This window comes from Drosophila novamexicana, unplaced genomic scaffold (assembly GCF_003285875.2).
Source record: "Drosophila novamexicana strain 15010-1031.04,08,12 unplaced genomic scaffold, DnovRS2.1 tig00001270-arrow-arrow-pilon, whole genome shotgun sequence".
NCBI classification, from domain to species: Eukaryota; Metazoa; Arthropoda; class Insecta; order Diptera; family Drosophilidae; genus Drosophila; species Drosophila novamexicana.
The window spans coordinates 515028-537500 of NW_020824847.1; the positions used below are offsets into that span (position 1 = coordinate 515028).

The 22473-nt window shown below is 43.2% G+C and overlaps 1 protein-coding gene across 1 annotated transcript in view; it reads right to left on the reverse strand.

Moving 5' to 3' along the window:
* Positions 1-22473, reverse strand: part of LOC115766846 — a 46350-nt gene that overhangs the window by 22146 nt on the left and 1731 nt on the right. The window contains exons 2-3 of the mRNA XM_030710895.1: positions 2787-3708; positions 1958-2246 (exon numbers count right to left, since the gene is read on the reverse strand). Of these exons, the coding sequence (XP_030566755.1) occupies positions 1958-2246; positions 2787-3696 (1199 nt within the window). The 5' untranslated portion in view covers positions 3697-3708. The remainder of the gene's footprint in view (positions 1-1957; positions 2247-2786; positions 3709-22473) is intronic.

A 22473-nucleotide genomic window follows, 5' to 3' on the forward strand; every position in this document is an offset into this window, starting at 1 on the left:
GCCTGGCTAGGAAGTTTTGCCCGCGCGTATTTGGGTCAGTTTTATTGATTTTCATTTGCTGCAGCAGCGCCAAAAGTTTTGCGATTGCAATCGCAACTGTCTGTCAGACAGGGAATGGGGGAAGGCGGTAGGGGAGCGGTGCGACAAGCACTTAAAGTCTCTCTCGAGTTTTGGTTGTTGTTGTTGTTTTTTGGGCAAAAGCACACCCGCGCCGTGCCAGGCTTGGATTTGAGAAAATTGGGGCCAGTGCATTAAAAATGTAGCAGGCTGCGTAGCGTAGGTGCGACAGAAACTGTTGCCACCTGCCGCAAAAGCCGTGTGGTGAGGCATCAACCCTTGCCACAGGCTCATAAAAGGGCCAATGAATTATTTAGCGAACTGTCATTCGGCAAATTTGCTTAAAATGCTTAACGAGGCAGTTGCAAATAGAAAACGACAACAACAACAACAACAAGAACGGAATGTTATCATTATGCATGCATAACAAATGTCAGGTGTGCGTGTGCAGGTGTGCCATGTCCCAGGTGTGCATTTAGCGAGCTTCAGACCTGACTGAATTAGCCGAGAATTTGATTGCCTCTGACCTGTGGCCATTGCATAATGTAGCGAGCGCGGCTATCGATTTGACATAAGCGCTAGCCGAATGAATGACTAAATGTCTGAATTTTTGAATGACGAAATAAATGGGTATGTGCGTGTGTGTGTGTGTGTGTGTGTGTGTATAGGCGCGCACTGAAGAGGACAGGCCAGCTGCCATGTCCTTGAATTTCAATTAACTTGGCCACTGTGCGCGTTAAAAACTACACTCACACGCAAGCACACACACACACACACACACACACACACACACACACGCGCGCAGAGGGACGCGCACGCTAACGCAGCGCAGCCTTTGGTCACAATTATTTAGCAGCATGCCTAAAGTTATGCTACACCAAAAAAAAAAAAAACGCACGCACATACTGGCACGCACACACAGTTATATAATTTGGTGCTGCATACTTTTGAGCTGGCAGCGCAAAAGGCAATTACAGCACTGCCAACATAGCAAGGAGCATTTGCATTTAAATAAAAGCACACACATGTGACACAAGAAACAAATTAAATAAAATAAATGTACATATATATATATATACATATAAATTGAAATATGTATATATATTTATATGCAAACACATTACTATTATTATTATTATTATTATTGTTTGCTTTTGGGGCGCACAACATGTACACACACACGCACACATACTTTTTAGCATTTGTTGTTGGGCACAGTTAAAACACGCCGTCGTTGCGTTTGGCTGCGTGTTTGCCGCAGCAGCGTTGCCAGCTTGTGCCGTTTTTGCGTCTGCGTCGCGCGAGCTGAACACTCGAACTGAGCGGAACGTGCACAGCGCAACGAACCAAACCAAAATCACACGAAAAAAAAAAAACAAATATATATTTATATATATAGAGAGAGAGAGAGAGAGAGAAGAAGAAGCAAAAAGAGAAACAAGAGCCACGTTAAAACTGAAGCCCAGGCAAAGTTTACAGTTAGCTGGAATGCGGCCAGAGACTGAGGCCAGAGCTCTCACAGCGCTTGCGCTGGATGAGTGCATGTGTGTGTGTGTGTCTATGTGGGTGTGTGTGTGTGTGTCTTGGTTGCTGGAAGGCGCTCCAGAGCCAGCAGCCCGCCTGGCTGCGCCCCGTCACCCTGTGGGCGCTGCGTTTGTTTATGTGCAGGAAATGCACAATGGCAAAGTGTGCTACAGGAAAACGTTACAATTAGGCTGAGACACCCCGCCCCGCATCGCTTTGCCTGGCAGCCCCCCACCTCCACCCCCACTACCCATGCCACCGCCATCTAGCATTGTCCTGTCGATTGGGGGTGAATGACACGCACTTTTGCTGCCAGACAGCTTTCGATACGATACTTGCTTACTTAACGGCTGCTATTGACCTTACTCGTACTCACTTTAGATGACGATCCCGATGCCACACGGCCAGCTGCAGCTGCGTCGACGACGACGCCGACGCCGACATTGTCGCCTGCAGCATGGCATCCTGAACATGGTAGCTAAAGCGCTCATCAAAGTACGGACGACTCGAGTGCCGATGGACGGCCGTGCGCTGGAAGCGACTCGAGCTGTTGCTGCCGCTGCTGCTGCTGCTGTTGGTGGCATTTCCGGATGCCAGCGACACCTTGACGTACGCATTAATGCTGCCTGTGCCGTGCAGGCGCTGCAGATCGCGGCATCGTATAACTGTAATGGAGTATTAGATTTAAGATGATTTTCCATTTAAATTAATCATGGGCCAGCTGCATCCAATAAGATTTTTCCACTCCTCATTCCAGTCATAGTCTAGCTAAACTCCACACAATTTCTCAATTTTTAGCTAGGTCTGGGCACATTGAAAAATGCCATCAACTTTTTAAACTCTACATAAGTTCCACTTAGAAGAAATCTTATTAAAAAAAAAACTAACTTGCATGAGCGTGAGAGAAGTGGAAACATTGATATGTCTAAAGAAAGTTTCATGCCAGCTTGGAATTCGCTTATTAAGTGTTTCATTCCACTGTTCCAATGAGCAAACTTTCTACTCATTTGCACAAGCTTGACAAAAGTGGAAACCAGATACGTTTCATGCCAGCGTTCCTCTTTACTAGGACATTGCTGTTTGACTGTTTCAATTCATTGTTCCGCTGCGAACACATGAAATCAACTAGTATTTAATCTAATCAGAATCTATGGCATCTTAGTGGATGAAGCTGTGCACTTTCGGGTGGAGACTCTGGAACTCACCATGTACATTTAATTGTTGTTGTTGGGCATCGTAGGCGATGCTCAGATCGATGCTGCCTCGTGGATGAAACTCGGCACTGCTCGTGCTGGAGGTGGTGGTGGTGGAGGCGGAGGTAGAAGAGGAGGAGGCCATGGAAATGCGCTTGGCGTAGTGCTCATCGTCCTCCAGATCGCTGGACGTGGAGCTCGAGGAGAAGCTCAGGCAACGCTTGCTGCTAGGTATATGATCCAGGCTGGGCGGCTTGCTCAGCGCCAGCTTCTGGCCAAGCACATGCCGCTGGCTCTCGGCGCGTCCATCGTTCTGTTTGGAGCTTGTGCTGGTCGCATTGGACGCGGCTGCGGCTCTGTGTTGATTCTTGCGCCGCACCACGCGCTGTCGCTTGAGGTGGGTGGGAGTGCGCACCTCCATCTCATGGACGCTGCTCTCGCTCCACTCGCCGTCGCCCAGCGTCAAATCGGGCGTGGCTCCCGCCGCTGCCGCTGTCGTCTGATGCTTGCAGCGCACCTCCTTGCGCGCCGACTCGATGATGGCATCCAACATGCGGTCCAGCGTGATGTCGCCCATGCGCGACGACGACAATTGCGAGTCCTCCAGACCGCCAGCGCCGCCGCCGCCGCCGCCCGTTGCCGCAGCAGCACCCAGGTGCGGCAGGCAGCGCAGCGCTGCCAGCTGCGGCGTCGCCTGACGCGGGCCGCTGCCCTCACTGAAGCTGCGCCGCTGCGGACTCTTGCCATGCACATTGCTCAGGTCCTGGAGGGCGATGAGGCTGCTGTTGCCAAAGGGGCTGCTCATGAAGTGGACGCCAAAGTTCTCCTTATTCGCATCGCCGCTGGCATTGCGCCGCCTGCCGCGCGTCTCCTCGACGCCGCTGGAGCTGGAGTGCCGATGCATCCGTGTCATGGTGGGCATGTCCTAGCCAAGCTGCGCAAGAAGAAATCAGCTGGAGAGGATTAGAGACCGCCTCACAGGATCACAAGACGGAGCTGAACAGGGCCGGTAGGAAGGGTAGCAGGAGAAAGAAGTCCAATCTAAACCTGAACCGAAACAAAGTTATATTGGGACCACGGTCCAAATCCTCACAAAGATTTGATATGGATATTTTATAGACTTGTATATTGTGTGAGAAAACCCAAAAATCTATAAAATTTCTGACAGTATTGAGGAGTTCCATCAAAAATGTTACGTCCGATATAAAAATCCTTTGGCCACACCCATCTACGCCCACCCAAGTAAGGCAAATCTGTAGACTTTCTTAATTTGACAGCTAGATTCGCAGAATTTGGAATAGTTTTGAATAGTGAATAGTAGAAAGAGTTTGCCAACGCCCACGGGGTGTGGAAAGGACAATCAATATCTAGATAAGTTTGTTTAAGGCTTCTGTAATATTCTTCATTATTTTCGTTTCCACTGGTGTTCCCTGTAATTCTATGCGGTCACTGGACTCCTCGTTCTTGGCTACTTTATGCCTCAACACGATCGTCTCTGATCCTGACGATTGCCAATTCCAGCCTTTGAGCCTCTAGGCTAAATTGAATCCTTGGGTGAACAAATGCTGAGCTTCTGTTTTATAAAAAGCGGTTCAGCATAAACGTATACTCTAGCTGGGCTGGGTATCTGGGCCAAGGCGGGCAGCTGGCCGCAGGCGAGCGGGTTTTTTTTTCATACAAACTGGCTGACAGACAATTTGATGCGAATGTGCACAAAAAACAAAAAAAAAAAAAACTAGATATATGAGTATATTATATATAGATATGTAGTAAATGCATGCATGTGTGTGTGAGGGAAGCGGCCCAAGACAATGGGCAGAAAGCAAGAAATTTTTGCAAATTGTTTTGCGGCAAACGAGTTTTTCACGTACTCGTCGCGAAGGCAGCGGCAACGTCAGCCTTTTGGTCCTTGCTGCAGCCAGGCTGCATTTGGCTGTGCGCGCAATTTCAGGTTTTTGGCCTTGCGAAATTCAAATTAAACTTATGCTAATTTTCGGCAAAGATTCCTCAGAGTTTCTTCATTTTACGCCGCAGCCGCAAACCATAAAATTGAGCGAGTCCCTGCCCAAAGGGATCCGCGCGCTCTGTGTGTGCGTGTGTGTGTGTGTGTGTGTGTGTGTGTGAAACAATTACGCCCCAGCATAATGATGCCATTTTTGCAAACAGGCCCGGCCACGGGCAGGAAAGGAGCGCAAGGATCAGGCGGCAGCATGCTCTTCTTCTTATTCAGCTAGGCAACGGCACACACGCACACACACACACACACACACACACATACAGGCAGCGACTGACACACGCACAAGCGTTAAAGAAAATAGGGTATTCATGTAATCCATAAACGTCACCCCGATGAAAATTGAAAATTGCAAAACGCAGCGAGGCGAGGCGAGGCGAGCAAAAAGAAAATTGTTGTTTTTTCCTTTTACTTAAAGAACGCTACGAGCTAAGGGAAAACCCCGCTCCCTGCCTACCTCCCTGCCTCCCGTCTGACTTGTGCCCCGAGGCGGATTAGCAGCTCACGGGGTGGACGAAAAAAAAAAACAGCAACAAATTAAATGTATTAGAGCAGCGCACCACCCCTTTCCTCTTCTTATTATTTTTTTTTTTTTCATCTTCTTCTACTCTATTTGTGGGTCTCTCCGTGATCTGTGTGACTGCGGCTCTAGGGGTTAGGTCTTAGGGTTTATTTTTTCTTCATTCGCTTTTCTTATTCTTGCGTTTTTTCCATTCTTGGCTAAATTAAAATTAGAGCTAGAGCAAAAGACAAATAGGCTACGGCACATGGGTGCGAGCGCAATTACACAGATGCACGTGTGTGTGCGAGTGAGTGTGCCTGCGTGTGTGTGTGTGTGTGTGTGTGTCTGTGTATTGCCAGGTGTGTTCGACAAAGTAACTGAGACTGGACCGACAGCCCAGAAGGAGGCTATCGATTACCCACTACAAACTAATGGAACACGACACGATCTGATAATGCGAACCGTACCATGACGATAAGATCTAACGGCATGCACTTACCTGATAACTGTAGCTGCTTGTCTCTCTCTCTATAGAGGTGTGTATAGGTGTAGGAGATGCGACTATGTCGCCTGCGTAATATTCCCGAATTCCGCTAGCGATCGCTTTAAGGATCCAAAACTTTGACACTTTTCCACTTGTGCACCGTAAAAAAAAAAAAAGAAGAAGTTGACAAGATCCAAGAATGATCTAGAGCTGGACTGGCTTGTAGGACTCTTCTTCTGGTTTCTACTTTGTTTTTTTATGTATGAAGTGCCGCGCGTGTACGTTTGCAGCGCACGAGGCCTTAAACGGAAATGACGAGCGGCCGAGGTGTTCGGAACGTTTATGGGTTCGTTTCGGCAACGATTTTGCGGACGAGCAACCACCGCGAAAGGGCCAGAAATAAAAGAGAAGAGAGAAGGAGACTCTCTCGCTCTCTATACCCCTCCCTCTCTCTCTCTCTCTCTCCCTCCCTCTATCTCTCCCTCTCTCTCTCTTTTGTTGGCTGGGATTCTGGGAGGAGGCTCTGAAAAGATAGCCGTAAGCGTGCACAAAGGCAAAAACGAGATCACTTTGTCAATGTCCTTGGACTTATGAGAAATTGCAAGCGCAAGTATTGATTGGATCATTTGTGCTACGTGATATGCCAGGATACATTTCTATTCCGTTAAACTTGTCTTATTTCTAGCAATAATAATAACAATAATATATCTAAAAATATTAATCATCTTATATTTATAGAGCTTTTTTATGCTCTGCTAGAATAGTTCCTAAAATCAAGTCATTAAGCGCTCCTCGCAGAACTTAAAGCTTTATCTTAAAGCTCTTGAAAGCTCATACTGTATTTTGGAGTATTACCACATGCGCAGAACTTGAGACGTTTAGAAAATTATCTAATATTTATATAGCTTCGTAATGCTCTGATGGAACAGTTCTTCGCAGAGCTTAGGTCGTGAATTCGTTTGCTATGAATTTCATTAAGACCTTAAAGCTTACTTAAAGCTCTTACTATATTTTACAGTATTTCCACATGCGACAACCTTGAGATATGTTTAGATAATCATCTAATAATGATGCTCTGGTGGGATAGATCTTATAGTAAATTCAATCGCTTTAAATTTCTTGCAACTTGAAGGCTTACTTAAAGCTTTTGAAAGCTTTCCACAAACCTTGAGAGGAAGTCTTGTTTTCTTTAACTCGATCGAAAGTCTTAAGGGATATGTTTAGATCAATCTGACGCCAGGATTAATCTCTTGATCAACTTTGACTCTTGACTTTAACGTACTCTATATACACTCGCCCCTGTCTTCATAAGAAATAACTTAAAATCAACTTAAAGCTGTTTGTATTTAATTTGATTTGTTTTATAAATTTAAGATAATTTCTTTAAGTTCCTTCTAGATTGTTTTTTGACTTCGTAAACTCAATTGCAGAAGAGCGTAAAACGAAATGTCTTTGCGAATAATTTGAACAAGTCCTTAGCACAAACCTATCCTCTTTTAGTTATATATATATGTATATATATAGTTGAGTCCAACCCATTTATTTTTATCATTTAAAAGTGTTCCTCGTTAAGCCCCAAACCAGTTCCTTCTATTATTTAATTCCTGCCTCCTTTATCCTGCGCTCAACAGTTGCTTTGACCGTGCACAGATTTTGCCGAGTTGCCGCTACCCACCGCCAGGGGCGCTCACAGCTTAAGAGCAGCACAAAATGTATTGTGGCTCGCTCTTTGCAGCTCTTCGCTCTCTGAATGGATGCGGCGGCTTACCTGCCGTGTCCTGGTGTGCCGTGTCCTTTGTGCCGGCCAGCTTTGCCGGCAGACAATGCGTCCACAGCTGCCGCACAGTAAAAATGACAAAAAAAAAAAACTGGGAAATGGAAAAAGAAAGGTAAGAAAAACCCACACGGCGACGTCGCAAGGTGTCTTAGCCCAGATTTGTCTCGTGTGTTGTTATTTTCTTTTTAATGTAACAGCAGCAGCAGCAGCAGCAGGAGCAGGGGCAGGAACTACAATAACGGTAGCCTAATGTCTCTGTCCAGCGCTGATCTTCAGCTCAGCCGAGCGACATGGACGGACGGGCATTGGTCATTACTTTCACTTTGATTTTGATTCTGTGCTCTCGGTCGGTCGCATTGTGCCCCTTGGCCACTGGCAATCGGCAATTTACGAGTCGGCGAAGCTTCAGTAAATATTTGTCCAGATGCTGCCTCTGATCCTGCTGTTGCTGCTGCTGCTGCTGCTGCTGCCGGTTGTGTCCTCGTCTTCCGTCTCGTGCCTTTCAATTAGCAGCCGTTCGTTTTTGGCCACGGCCCAATTGTTGGCCCAAATTTATGCGCGCTCTTTATGTGACGGGTCGCAGTTCATCTTCAGATTTTACGAGCACTTGGTCAACTTTCGTATGACTTTTGAATGGGCCATTGCCATTGGCTTGTGGGCCCGCGGGGGTGGCTGCCGCTTCCCGGAAGGCTCTTTGAATGTCCTCAAATGGTTGCACCATCACTCGAGTGGCACAGCTGTCTGCCCTGCCTTGCACTTAAACTAGGTGGTTTTACACGTAACTGCACTTTCCGGGAATCAATTGAGCTTCTGCATTTGGTCTCGGCTAGGTTAATCCTTATGTAGCCAAGAATCTAAGCACAAATCTTTGTTTAAATTTTACATTTTGCACTTTTAAGTTTCGTGTACTATCAGAACTTTTCAAAAACTCGATTGTTTCTGAAATTGAAATTTCGGCATTGCATTTATATTTAATTTTTTAATAGTTTTTTTTTTTCAACTATACAACTTCATTTTCTTGCAATAGACACAATGTCTAAGATAAGTCTGCAAAACGAATTTGAACCACGATGGTTCAAACCCGAAATAAAATAGGGCTCTGAAATGTTGCGATTAAGGCGTTCTAAAGGGCTAAGGATCAGAGGATGCATTCTAAGGGTTAAGCAGCAGAAGATGCAATTCTCTGCGGCTCAGTCTCAAGAACTGGTTACTTGATCTTTCCCAATAGATTTTGCCTATGTTTATCGATTAGCAATCGAAGCCTCTAGTTTGAGTCTTAAAACACATGACTTAATAGCCCGCAATTAAATGCTACTCAGCTGCAAAAGTATTCGACTAATTCCCCATCCATCCATCCATCCATCCATCCATCCATCTATCTATCTGTCTGTCTATCAATAATTATTGCGCTTTTGATAGCTGTAATCGATACGATTTTCATAATCGCTTTCGATTTGAATTTCAATCAATGATTCGTGTTGCTATTTTGTTTGCTTCTCATATTATTTTTGTATTTTGCGCTTCATTAAAATGAAAATTAGCAAAAACAAGGCGTGAGGATGAGCTCTGGATGTGAAGGGTTATATCGACTATCTGATTGCCCACGGGGTTGCTTGCTTGGCCTGGCCTAACGTGTGCGGGCCAATTTGTTGCTGTTGTTGCTGTTGTTGTTGCGGGGCATATTGCAAATTTTATCTAAATCGTTTATAAATTCAATTTCCCAGCAATAATAAAAGGGGTGCGGGGTGTGTTGTGTGGGGTGAGGGCTGAGGAGATTTTGGCAAACTAATTGCAAATGCATTTGACACTCGGCCGAGGAAATCGGATCACAGATGTGACAACCCCTTGACATATTTGTGGTGTGCCTGCGTGTGTGTGTGTGTGTGTGGATGTGTGTCAAATTTGCCTAATGGGCAGCAAAAAGGTAATATCGAGAAAATTAGCATCAACTTGATTTTTGCTTGTAAGCGTTAAACAATGTGGGACTTTTGCTGGATTTGCATTTTCAGAAAAAAACACAAATTAAAAATGCAAATCCCATAAAAAAGCAAGATGTGATTTATACGCAGAGCGGAACAGCAATAGGCCAGCCAGAGCGGGACCCAAGATCGACGAGCTGAGAAGCTGCGCCTGCGTCTTGCCCCGAGCGGCGGGGCAACATGAGGCGCATTGATAGATGCCTTTTGATTGACAGCTTGACAAGGAGACACAAAACGCGCGCCCGAAGGACGAAAAATGGGATCGACAGCTTGTACGATCACGATCCGAGCAACAGACCGATCGACCAGACCGACAGAACCGATTTTTGTCAAAGAGCGCAACGTCACCCAGCGCCGAAAAGTCTTTGTTTTGATATTCACTTGGAAATTGAAAATACATGAGGAAAACCGAGAATGAAAATGAAAATGAGTGCGAGTGTGCGAGTGAATGAATGAGAATGTGATCTGCTTTGGTCGTCGCGACAATTGTTGTCGATTTTTGCTTGAAATTTGATAAATGATCAAAAAATTGCAGCTTTGCCTTTGAGCTCAGTCCAACGCTTCATTCAGTTTTTTACCGCACCCCGTGGGCCAGAAATGTTTGAAGAAAAAGGGCACGTACAATGTTCGGTTCATGCTTCTGACCTGACCTTAAAGGACTTATTCTTGGCTTCGTCCTTGACATTGGAGTACCTCAAAGCTGGCGGCAGCGTCGCGCAGAGCTGCAAACTTGACTACATCTAGCCAAATACTTAAGATTTGTCTATATTTTGACCAATAAAGTCACCAATTATCATTTCGCATTAATCGCATCGCAGATTTTTCTAACACCAGCTGATTTATCTATTAAGTATATATATTAAAGGGTCCTGGCTGACTAATAATTTCTTGCATCCATAATCTGTTCTGATCCGATCTATATTTCCAAATGATATATATATATATATATATATACATATTCTCATTGTGCTGTGGTACACCTCGTCCTGGCTCTGTGACTACGAGGCATGCTCTTTAGACTAAGACAATCAATTCGAATATCTGTCAAAACATCCAGCTCTGCTCGAGGGCACATTTTGTCATTGTCTCATTTCGATTTGTATAAGAAACATAAGTTGAATTAGCATAAGATGGCATATTTCTTGGAATGTGGATCTCTACTAGATTCCCATATCTTGTGTATCTATCTGAAGTAAGAGTTAAGGCAGCATTTGATGCTTTAACTCCAATTTCAATTTTCCAACAATGTTCATATATAATATATGTTCTTGTTCAGCATCAATAGCCAAGTCGGTCAAGCTATGTTTGTCCGTCCATCCGTCCATCTGTCCGTCGAGCTCAGAACCTATAAGAGCTAGAACACAGATCCTTCCAACCTTGAGCAAGTCTTTTAGACCTGACTGTAGCAGTCACAGAATAGATTATACTGATCAAGTATCTTTCATTATATAGATACACCCCCCCCCCCCCTCCCACCGCCACCCTCCCTTAAAACGAGCTGCATTTGGTGTTGGTAGAAGAAGATTCAGGGCATTCGTTAGTCGGGCACTTTCGACTAGAGCCCTCCTACTAGTTGGTTCTAGACGCAGCACGCTTTAGTATCCACATATTTTTTGTATTTTGTTTTATTCTTTTGCCCTGTCCACAAGATCACGAGCCACTGCGCCCGACTGCGACCCCTTTCAGCAACTGCATCTCTCAGCTGCTCATTTGCGTTCGCTTCAAATCAAATTAGTGCAGTTTTTTTTTCTCCTGTTTCTTCTCTCAATTATTTATAAATACTTTTAGGCACATACTATATATATATATATATATATCTATATATATGTACATTTGGTTGTAGTCTATTGAGGGCTGCCCAGGTTCCAGTTTCCGGAGCGCTTTGCTTACAAATTTTTTAGCCGCCGCCGAATTTGCATTTCTCACAGCGCTCAGCGAGAGATAAAAAAAAAAGGTTTCACCTTTTTCTCCTTCTGCAGTCAGCGTCTGGCGTGCAACTCCTCAGCGACTGCGACTGCGACTGCGACTGAGACTGTTGCTAAGGCACCCAAAAATACGTTTTTCATTAAAAAAAAAAAAAAAAAAAACCCACCAAAAACGCTAGAAAAAAGAAGTTTTCGACGTTGTCTGCATTGCAGTTCAGCTCGTTGCCTGTTTTGTTTGTTTTTGTTTTTTCTTCCTCTCCGGAGATGATCCTCTGCGCTGCAACTGCGTTCCCGAGCGAACCCACAAAAATTTCTCAGACATTGCGGCGCCCTCAAGTAATTTGACAAAAAAGAAAAAAAAACTATTTAAAAAAAAAAAACGAAATAAATGCAGCGCACTCTCGAAAGAGACCACTAAAAACTTGTTATGCAGCATGTCAAGTCGGCAAATGACATGTGATTTGATTTATGAGACCATGCAAGCTCCAAAAAAAAACAAGTAAGAGGTTCTAGTCGGAAGCTCCCGACTAGGGGATACCCTGAACCCTCTTCGTCCAACATCAAATGCATATATATATTCTATTTTAGAAGCTATATGTCAAGTTTGGTGACTCTAGCTCTCATTATTTACCAAAATTTCGATAGCAATTTTTATCGATTGCCTGGAAACGGAGTAAGTTATCGATTATCGGAAACAAACTTGATCTGCGCGGGAACTAAGATGCATTGTTTCCCAAACACAGGCTTGCAAGTCCTACCTACTATTATGAGAATCGCATAGTAAGGCGATATTTTAAATAAAACAGGTGTAATCAAAGCAAGAGGGAGGGCTACTAATAATAGATGTACACTTGGCTCTTGATTGGTATAGAAGAACATAAAAAGCGAGTATTACCCGGCTTAGCCCAGCCAAAAGAATTACTTTCAAACACACACGTGACACACGTCTTCAATAAAATTCCTCAATATATACATATTTGCAATAGAATTTGAAGCTGATTGGTTGCTAAGCAAATGTTCCATGCAGTCAGGACAGAGTATTTTATATATTTATAGCTATTCTCAGCTTCGGTTATTTTAATGTATTTGCCAATCATATAGGTAGAGTTTTGTGAATGAAAAACTCTAGACTAGCATTGTTTCCAGGCCTTTAGGCCTCTCAATACCCTGGGTCCATTCATGAAATCACTAACCATATCAAAATCATATTTTCGACAAAACGTTTTGGGCCGCATATTGCACGCTGTCCGGCCAAATGCCGGACAAGAAGAAGCACAAATGTCCGAAAGTGTGAAAGAAATGCGCTGACCAGAATGTGAGAATTTAATGGCAAATTGCGAGCGTATCGATTGGACAGCAGCTGAGCCGCAGCTGCCCAAAAGGATCACAGAGGACACACACATCGCTGCAGCCCAGACGTCGAAGCTTTGACATGTTGAGCGATCGATTCAGATCAAACAAAATCATCGTACGCAAATTCCCAAGAATAACTTGCCACAGAGGGGAACGCAAGACCCAGATAAGTAGGGGGAAAAACAAATGCAGATTGCCTCCGAAAATGAAGCAATTTCATGTAAATTACGAGACAAGCGCCCTATTTACCCAAACTCTAAACGAGCCATAAAAAATCCACAAAAAAAGGCAAAGGAAGAAAATGAGAGGAAAAAAACGAAAAAATGAAAACATTAAAAAATAAACATCAGCCATAGTAAATTGCGGTAAAATCGCATTAATCTTTGAGGTAGATTGGAAAATGCGCCGCGCAAGAAGAAAAGCGCGAGCTATGCCAACGGCCAGAGGGTCGATCGCAGGATCGTTAGATCTGCCGAATGGTCAATCTTTGAATTGGCCGATCTTTCGCACGATCCATGCATAAATTTCCCTACAATTTGCGGCTTGTTCGACTTGTGATTGTTGTTGTTGTTGTTGTTGTTGTTGTTGTTGTTGTTGTTGTTGTGGTCAGTCGCAGACAAAAAATTCACGCACGGCTGCTTTTTGGGTGACAGTTTATGACGGATCAAAAAGCCGAACTCCAGCGGACAGTTTATGATAAGTTCATTAAAAACGATTTGCGAGATCGCCGTGGGAACTCCGACCCAGCCGGTCACATAGAAGCAGCGACTAACGCCAAGGATAACGAGCGCTGCGCTCCGTACAGTTGCACAAGATTAATGATGCAGTTTGTGGCCTTTTCGAGCTGCGGCTGCTCTCTGGGCCAAAAGTGCCAAAAGGTGTTGCCACAAGCTGCAGCAACAATACAAGAGTCGGCAGTGCCCGACTAGTCAATGCCCTCTAACTACCTGCCACGACACGCCTTCCAGCTTTACTCTACACATTAATCGATAACTTGAGCCGTTTCCAAGCAATCGATCAGAATCGATATAGAAATTCTTTGGATTTTTGCCTTACACCAAGCGAAGCGCGTTCTTGCATAACATCGGAGCCTGAAGACCGATCTGCATGCAATTTATGGCAGGAATTCAACATTTTGGAGTGAACGAAGGTATACTATAAATCTGTGTATACTAGAAGAGATCTTGAAAATGGGAATATCTATCTAAAATAAAGTGAGACACGAGTCGATTGATAGTCTAGGGTATATATATGTCAAATATCTATGGCTGCAAGATAACAAGAAATGCAATAGAATAAAAACGCAGCAAGCTGTGCAACGTGGCACGTTCAATTTACTAACAAACTTGTCACGCAATGCCACGGGCCACATCATTAATCACGATGATCAATCCGTCAAGCGGCGGCTGCACACAATTGTGTGCGTGGTGTGTGTATGTGTGTGTGTGTGTGTGTGTGTGTGTGTGGGTAGCAGCGGGTTGTTGGTCAGCCACGAGCGGAGTTCCTGACATTGTAATTAGTGCACGTTGACAGGCCGAGCATGAGAAGCTGCTGCACGCGCAGGATCAACAGCCGGGCCCAGGATAACACTTCATTTGAATGATGGCTCGGCCAGTTGGGTTGAAGTTCAAGTGTGATTGGCAACCAAAAATGCCTGAATGCGAGCTATATGTAGGTGCTGGTGGGTCGTAGGGTCGCAAATCAAAATTGGAGATCATCAATCAAAAGATCAATCAGTATTTGCATAGCACTTCGTACTAAAGTCATGAAAAGGACTCAGAACTCAGTTCGGTTTTCATTACGATGGATATGACGTTTTGGAGAGAGGAGGAGAGACATAGACAGAATAAAAGAAAGCCAGAGAGAGTCTATAAACAACGCATGATCCCATCTTAGATCGATGTAATACATAGAACCTACCTATAGAGAATTCTACCAAGAAGACCAACTTTATATGGTTTTACAGAGGCGCTTGAAGAAACGTAAAGCTCATAATTGCCAAGCTAGTTCAAGATATGTTGAAGAAAAGAAAAGTTCTCCATAGTTAAATCTATTATTGGATTGATTCTTTCTACATGATAAATTAGTGCGATGATAATAAGTTGTTGCCTTCATATAAAGATCAAGCTGGAACTCCTGAATCCCAACTTTTGTCAAGTTATTTTGAGCAACAAAAAAGTTTTTAGCGATCCTTTCCATATAATATAGTAGTCCGATTCGGCCAACTTCCACATGTGTACCGCTTGCAACAGAAAACGGATTCAAGCACATTTTCATGTGAATAGTTTTCCAAGAAAACATGGGTAGATCGACTCGATGGCTTATCAAGAATCTATATGTCTTACAAGGTCAAAAATGCCTCATTTTATGAACTACACATTCTTTTCACGACTTCAAAATGATTTCAATGTGGGTGAAAGGTGATCATCGATCGATCAGTATTTGCATAGCACACTTTGTGTACTCAATACCCAAAGTGTGGCACACTCTTTGATGATTGATGGTCCGTATTTAAGAGGGCAAACTCTAGCTTAGTATCTACTCCAAAATCAAAAGAGAAATTACAAATTGAACATAGAATATTTGTATGCATCATAAGAAAGGTTCTTGTATGGAGAACTTTTTAAAATATCTTGACCAAGCCCGGCATTAATTAGTTAAGCTGTGCATGTTGCTTTTGTATAAGTCAAAGCTGATCAAGATCCCACGACTATTCGTGTTTCTATGGGTAAATATTCTGTTGTCCAAGCTATTTTCATCCAACTCGCCATTGACGAGCCTTATTATTCTCACATACATATCTTAATACTTCGACGTGTCGAAGATATCCGAAGATAAGTTATGATCATTCTAATATGATCAGCGCTTCCATCAAGTCCACTTACAAGAGCTTCGACTTGACTCGTTGGTCAGCAGAACAGATTACAAAATGATCTTTGGGTAGAGTTTGTTGAAGAGATCGCTAAACGATCTTTGAGGCAGAATTTGCTGTTTGTTGCAACAGCGAACAAACAAAAACACAAGGATGCGGCATTGTTTGTATTTAAAGTAGCTGAGATAAACAAACTTTGGTCACAAAGAATGGGAAACCCCGCTGATTAAAGCATGAGGATCGAATCGGAGCTCATACAAAACCATTTATTAATAATTCTATGGATTTGCCTAAGCGACGACGACCCCCGATGCACAACAGCCTCGACCCCCTGTCGTTGCGCTTGACCAAAAAAATAGGTTTGTTGGTTTTTTTTATGACCCCCAAAAAAGATGCGTGTGTGCGTGTGTGTGTTTGAGCTGAGTGTGCGGCACACTTTTTTACGACTTTTCCACATTTTTGTGGACATTTCGGCGCGGTCAGCCGCTTGCATAATGACGAAGGCAAAAATGGCGCTTTATGAATTTGATTGGCATGGCAAGCGCATTGAAAAGAAATTAATGTGAAATTGAAAATAGGTAGAAATAGGTAAATCGTAAATGAAAATGAAAATGAAAATTGCAATGAGCTGACGACGCTGACGACGATGATGAGAAATGAGAATTGAGGCGCAGCTCATAAACTAGCTGGCAAACATTGTTTTGATGACACTCAGGGGCAGCAGCCCGAGCCCGAGCCCGAGCTCGAGCCCGACACCGAGACAATGGGCCACCCCTGTATATTTTTTGTTGCCTGGGAGTTGATGCATATTTAAATTTTCGCAAGCCATGTCAGCTATGCCCGTCCCGAATCCCATGCCCAGGCCCGATTCGTTGCACTTAATTGGCCTGCCAGCGGAGAAAGCAGAAAGTGTACAAAATTTATGCCTCATAAATGTCAATCCATTTCGATACCGACGATGCCAACAGAAAAGAAACGAATAATAATAAAAATTAAACATAGTCTAACTGCGGCCTGTCAAATCCAACGCGATCTCTATCTCAAGTGCCGCCCAGTTTTGCCAGCCGGAAAGAGTTTATCATCAGCTTCAGTTGACACTGCGGGAAACTTACAGTCGCCGAAAAGATTTGTCATACTGATCCATGTAGTTGATACCTGACTTAAATTATTTAAGTGCCAAGACATGGATATGGATGATCTTAGCTGCAAATTAAAATTATATAACAAATTAGGCTGAAAAGAAAACGTGACTCATAAAAATCAATTACATTTTGATCAACTTATGAAGTTGTGCAGTTTGCAAGCAGCTTTTAGCAGCAGGAAGTAGATGACAAATTACCAAAAGCTGTTAATTGATTTTTATTTTTGAATAAAACTTTAATCAAGGCGTCACATTAAAAACATTTTGCTACTTTTTTGAGTTATTCGCTTGATATTTGCCAGCTTAAAGAAGCTGTAAGTTTTACAAGGCACATTTACCATGCAGTTAGCAGTTATGCAAGTCAAAATTTGGCCTATGCTTGTGCAAAGTGTCGATAAATTGCCCCACTTTCAAGCAAGTCAGTCAAGTCGATAAAAACCATTAGCGAAATTAGATTTTCTGAGCAAATCTCTTAGGTTTTAAGAGCTAGAGTCACAAAAATTCGCCATGAACCTTCTAGCACAGTATATACAGATCAGCCTTTCAATTTTTCGCATAAGCTTCTAGTAAGAGAAACACTTTACAGAGCACTTTATTGGAAATTGTAATATGCATTTTGTAGCTTTAACCATGTCATGTAAGGTTGTGTACTGCAGCTGAAGGCGTGTCAGTTGGTCGATCTTTATCTCAAGTGTTGGTTGAAGGTTTAGGGAAGGGTGCATTGCACGGCCCGCGACTGTGTGGGGGTCGGGGGCTATTTGACCGAGGCGCTGACAATTGACGGTGTTTGAAATTTATGTGGCTGTAACTCAAGGCACAATTGAAGGTCTCTCGAGCTGCAAACGGTGCAATATGCACGGGGCCATATGTTGCAGGCTATGCGAACTGGTTCCGCTTCTTGAAGTTTTAATTCAATTTACATAAATTTCATTGCTGGCTGCTCAAGAAATGATAAAGGAAAAGTTGAGGCAGCAGCTCACACTTTTCACAGAATGCGCAATTGTCGCAATGGACATTGCAGCTCAACTGTTATGCTAATTACCACGGCTGGTGGCGCATATGCGGCTTGCGGCCTGCGGCCTGTGGCATGTGCCACTCGGCCCGCTTGGACCGCTTGGGCTGTGCGCATGCGCAAAACGCCCGCGCCCTCAGCTCGGAGCGTGGGCCCAATGCGAATGCAAATGAGGCCGAAGGGTGCGACAATAACTGTAATTAAAAGCGAACATTGTTGCGGTCAGTTGACCAGCATGCCACGCGCAATGTTGCACGTTCCACGTGCCACAGCAATGCCGCTGCAGGCGTTCAGCGTCGGCGTTTGTTTTGTTGAATGCCCCCCAAACAAAAGATGAAAATTGTAGCACAGGCCAGCCAACATTTTAGATTATTGCCGATAGAGACGGGCTCTAGCACAAGCGGAGCAATCAAAAAAAGAGAGAATACAGAAATTATATATAATAATGCGAGTACTGGGCAGAGCCCAATAGGCGTTGCCTGTCCACTCAATGCAATTAGCTGTGGGCTGATTGCTCGAACCACAGCAACAACAACAAAGGACTCACAACAGCAACAAATAGCTAAATGCAACAGCAGCTGCCTGTACAAAATGATGATCTATGCGTTCCACACACAGAATCTACACACAGATCTATGGAGATCGTAACAGATATCAGGCATGTTAGGCGGGTGCGTTTATTATAAACAATTTATATCAATTAGTTTCTCAAGCGTTTTATGTCAGTAATGAGCGCAATCTTACGCATTTAGATAATCATTTATATTATTGTTTGCTATTATTCAACCTAAGGCCCTTGTCGCTCTAGCTGCCATTCAAATTGGGTGCAACTCTTTCAAATAAATAAACTAACTAGATTTACCTATAATATTATTATATTACAGTATATAATAATAATAACAATGATACCAATACTAATACTAATGGAAATGCTAATGCTAATGCTAATGCTAATGCTAATACGAATACGAATACTACTAATAATAAGAATAATAACACTTAAAATTATTATTATTTTTATTATTAGTTTTAGCATCAGCTATTATCATTATTATTATCATTGTTATGCCCTAGTAGAGGGTATTATAATTTTGTCATTAAATGTGAACGCAAAGAAGGAGACATCTCCGAACCCATAAAGCATATATATTCTAGATCAGCTACAGTCTGTTACTGTATGAACCTGCCAGTTTTGAATCGATAGGCATTACGATTTCATAGTCTTAATGTATGAGAGAAATCGTATCAATATCGAAAAACTATATCACAGTCAACTAGCATCCTGGGAAAATGCGGGGAAAGAGTTTTCTGCTCCACTATTCTTGCAACCAAGAGTTGGCTTAAATGATCGATTGCAGTATGGCAGAAACATATATATATGTCGATCGTATGTCATACCTTTATTAAATGGACTAGCTCGACTTCGTTCGACTGAAGTTGCTGATCATGACTGAGCGCTGTCAAATTGAACGTGGCGATTCTCGGGCAAATCTTTGGGCACGATTTGGGCTTTGGGCCGCTATTCGAGACGCTTCATTTGGCAACATATCCATTGTGGACTTTGAGAAACGACTGCAAATGCTTTGTTTGTCTTGCAAAGAATGGAAAAAACAAACCCTCAAGATGGGAGACTACAATGAAGAATAACTTTTAGTTTTTGCAAGGGTTTGTTGCTGCGGTTGGCACACAACGAATTTCCCTTTTTTTTTTACAATTTATTTTTGCAACATTTTTTCGACACTTTTTGCCGCGTTTTGTTTGCACTCGCAAGAAAAATAGTTTTTGTTGCGCCTTTTGTGAATGTGTGTTTTTCTTTCATTCATTGGTTTTTCATTTCTTTGTTTTTTTTTTTTTTTGGTTTTTTGTGCGGCTTTTCAACAGTTTTTCAGGGCGAATTTTCATTTGAGCTCATTAGCCGAGCGCCGTTTAATTTGTCATGGTGGCAAAATCAATCGCATCCTCTCGCTCTCGGGCTCATTAGCGGCGACCAGTTGACAGCTTGGCCAATCAACAATAAATGAATGAGCCACAAAAAAAACCCTTCATCAAAAAAAAATATATATGTATATATAAGTCGCGCCGCGGCTTGACATGTCCAGATCCTTTGCGATCCTTAACAACAGCCACGCATCACGTGCAGGCAATTACAAAATTATGTACAAAAAACAAAAAAAAAAAAATATATGCAAGCGAAGCCGGCGGCAAAATTTAGCGAAAGCATTGAAGAAGCAGAAAAAATACAGGCTTATACTTTTGCAGTCGGTTATGCGCGACGGCGCAATGCCCGCTCAACGACCAAAAACTGCTCAAAATAGGCTCAAAATCAAATGTATGTGGATATAGCGAGCTATACAATTTGACACATTCGCAGTGGGCGTGGCATATATATGTATTTGCCTATTTGACAATGAGATTTCTAAAGTTAAACTAATTTTCGGGCGGGATCCTAAGGGGAGCAGCTGGACTACAGACTAATATTAGTCTCTATTCCAAATGGGGAAAACTATGCAGGATATCCTTTGTTTGTGGGCGTGGCCAGTGATATAATCTACCTGTACAACATGTTGACTCTAGCTTAAAGACTGTGTAAGATGAGATAGATGATATGTGGCCTATTTGCCTCACCCAATGGACGCAGCTCGAAACTGCGAGCGCGAATATCTATGCCAAATTGTCGCGTACGAGCAGAGGGACTTGGCACAGAAGCCAATATACCCGTTTTCGAGACTGTGGACGTGCATGAAACTACAAAATATGTTGAATGCAACGAGTTAAGTGCCGCGCGCCGCTTTTAATAGCGCATAAATTAACATAAACGACGGCGGCTTTCATTGTTTTGGCAATGACATTGCGCGAGTCGCATGTAAATACCGAGTGCTAAGTGCCGCCCAAGCCAATCCCATTTCAAAATCCCTGCCACGGGGTGGCAAGCTCTATGCCGCTCCCTTTCTCACCCTCTCTCTCTCTCTTTCTGGGCACCCACTGCGGTTTTTGTTTGCCCATCAGATAGAAATCTGTATTCCATGCGCCGCCGGCGCTGTTTCAGCTTAGCGCCTAAAGACTGCTCAAACTTACCCCGTGCAGCCTGTGTCCTATATCCTGTGCAGCGTGCGGCATGCCCCTTGCCACACCAGACACGGGCACAGGCATGGGCGCAGGCGCGTCCGGACTTTGCGCCCATCGAGTGGGCCGTACGTTGTTGCACAGTGGTAGAGCAGGGCAATTATTTCACTTTACAGTGGGATTCGGTGTTTCAATATTGTAAATGATGCAATTAAAACTGTCTATCGATAACATCAATCGATTCGTACGATTAATTAGCGAAGATTTTGTATAAAAATTTTGCGAAACTATCGATTTTTAATCGATAGCTATCGATAAATGTACAATCGCACTTGAAAACAGTTTATTTATAAAAAATCAAAAGATATCAAATTTCTTCTATTTGTTGTTTCTAACGTAACTTGAACAAAGCTTGCACGAAATTAATCGCTGTTGAAAGGGGCTCCCATTATACATATACATATACAAGGATTGTTATCGATTTTTGTACTATTTATTATTCAAGAGCAAACGCTTTTAAGAAATCACAGCAAGCATTTCTGAAGCATATCTGAAGGAGTCAATCAATTGCTATCGATTATATATCGATAACAATTAAAGACCAGATGCATGTTTTGGTAATAGCTGCAATTGATTACCCCATCAACTAAATAATACTACTGACAATATGTGCTCCGATATATATTTATCGATAAAATAATCGATTGTGCTACTATTGTAATTTGATAACATATCGATAAATCTCTAAAAAGGCATAGACTGATGCCAATCTGAAGTCCTTTGCGCTGTGCGGCCCACTGTGCGTCGGCGCAACAGCAAAACGCTAAAACGCGTTGGCTTCGCTTCAATAGCCGATTAACGCCGCCGCCGACGAGTGCGTGGCGCAGGGGCGTTCCGTGCAACTGCTGCCACTCGGGGCGCGGCTGCTCACTTAATACGCGGCGCAGCAAGTCAAGTGCGAATCATGTCAATCAGAGCGAGAGTCGCGCGACGCGTGGCCGTTAAAAAAAAAACCCCTCCCAAGAAAAAGTGCTCGATTTGAGCGTGCACGACTAGAGGGTACCCTGTTATAGACGCATCCTAATGCAATTTTGGGTGTTAAATTATGACACCCACACAAGCGAAAGGATTTCGCTTTGATGCAAAGGATTTTCACAGATTTTTTCACTTTTTAGGAAATGGGAAGGAGGTATCCAAAAAGTAAAAGTAAAGATCAGATATACATATGTGATAAGATAAAAAATGTTCAAGTTATACTCCAAAAACCAAGTGTCTATATCAATATTTATCGATATTATAAAAATGTTAGAAAAATATATGACATACGAAAAAATATACTTCAAATCTCTATACTCATACAACTGAAAAGTCAGACAGACAATCCGACATTCGGACAGTTATGGCCATAAAGATGGCCTTCGAAGCTGCCTTCTACTGTGTGTTACAACCATTACACCCTTCTTTTTAATCCATTTTCAATGGATACAGGGTATGAAAAGCGCAGAGAAATGTTGCCCCGCGCACCGACTCGTTGCGACCCGTTGCAAGATGACAAAGTGACAGGCAAATGTCAGCGT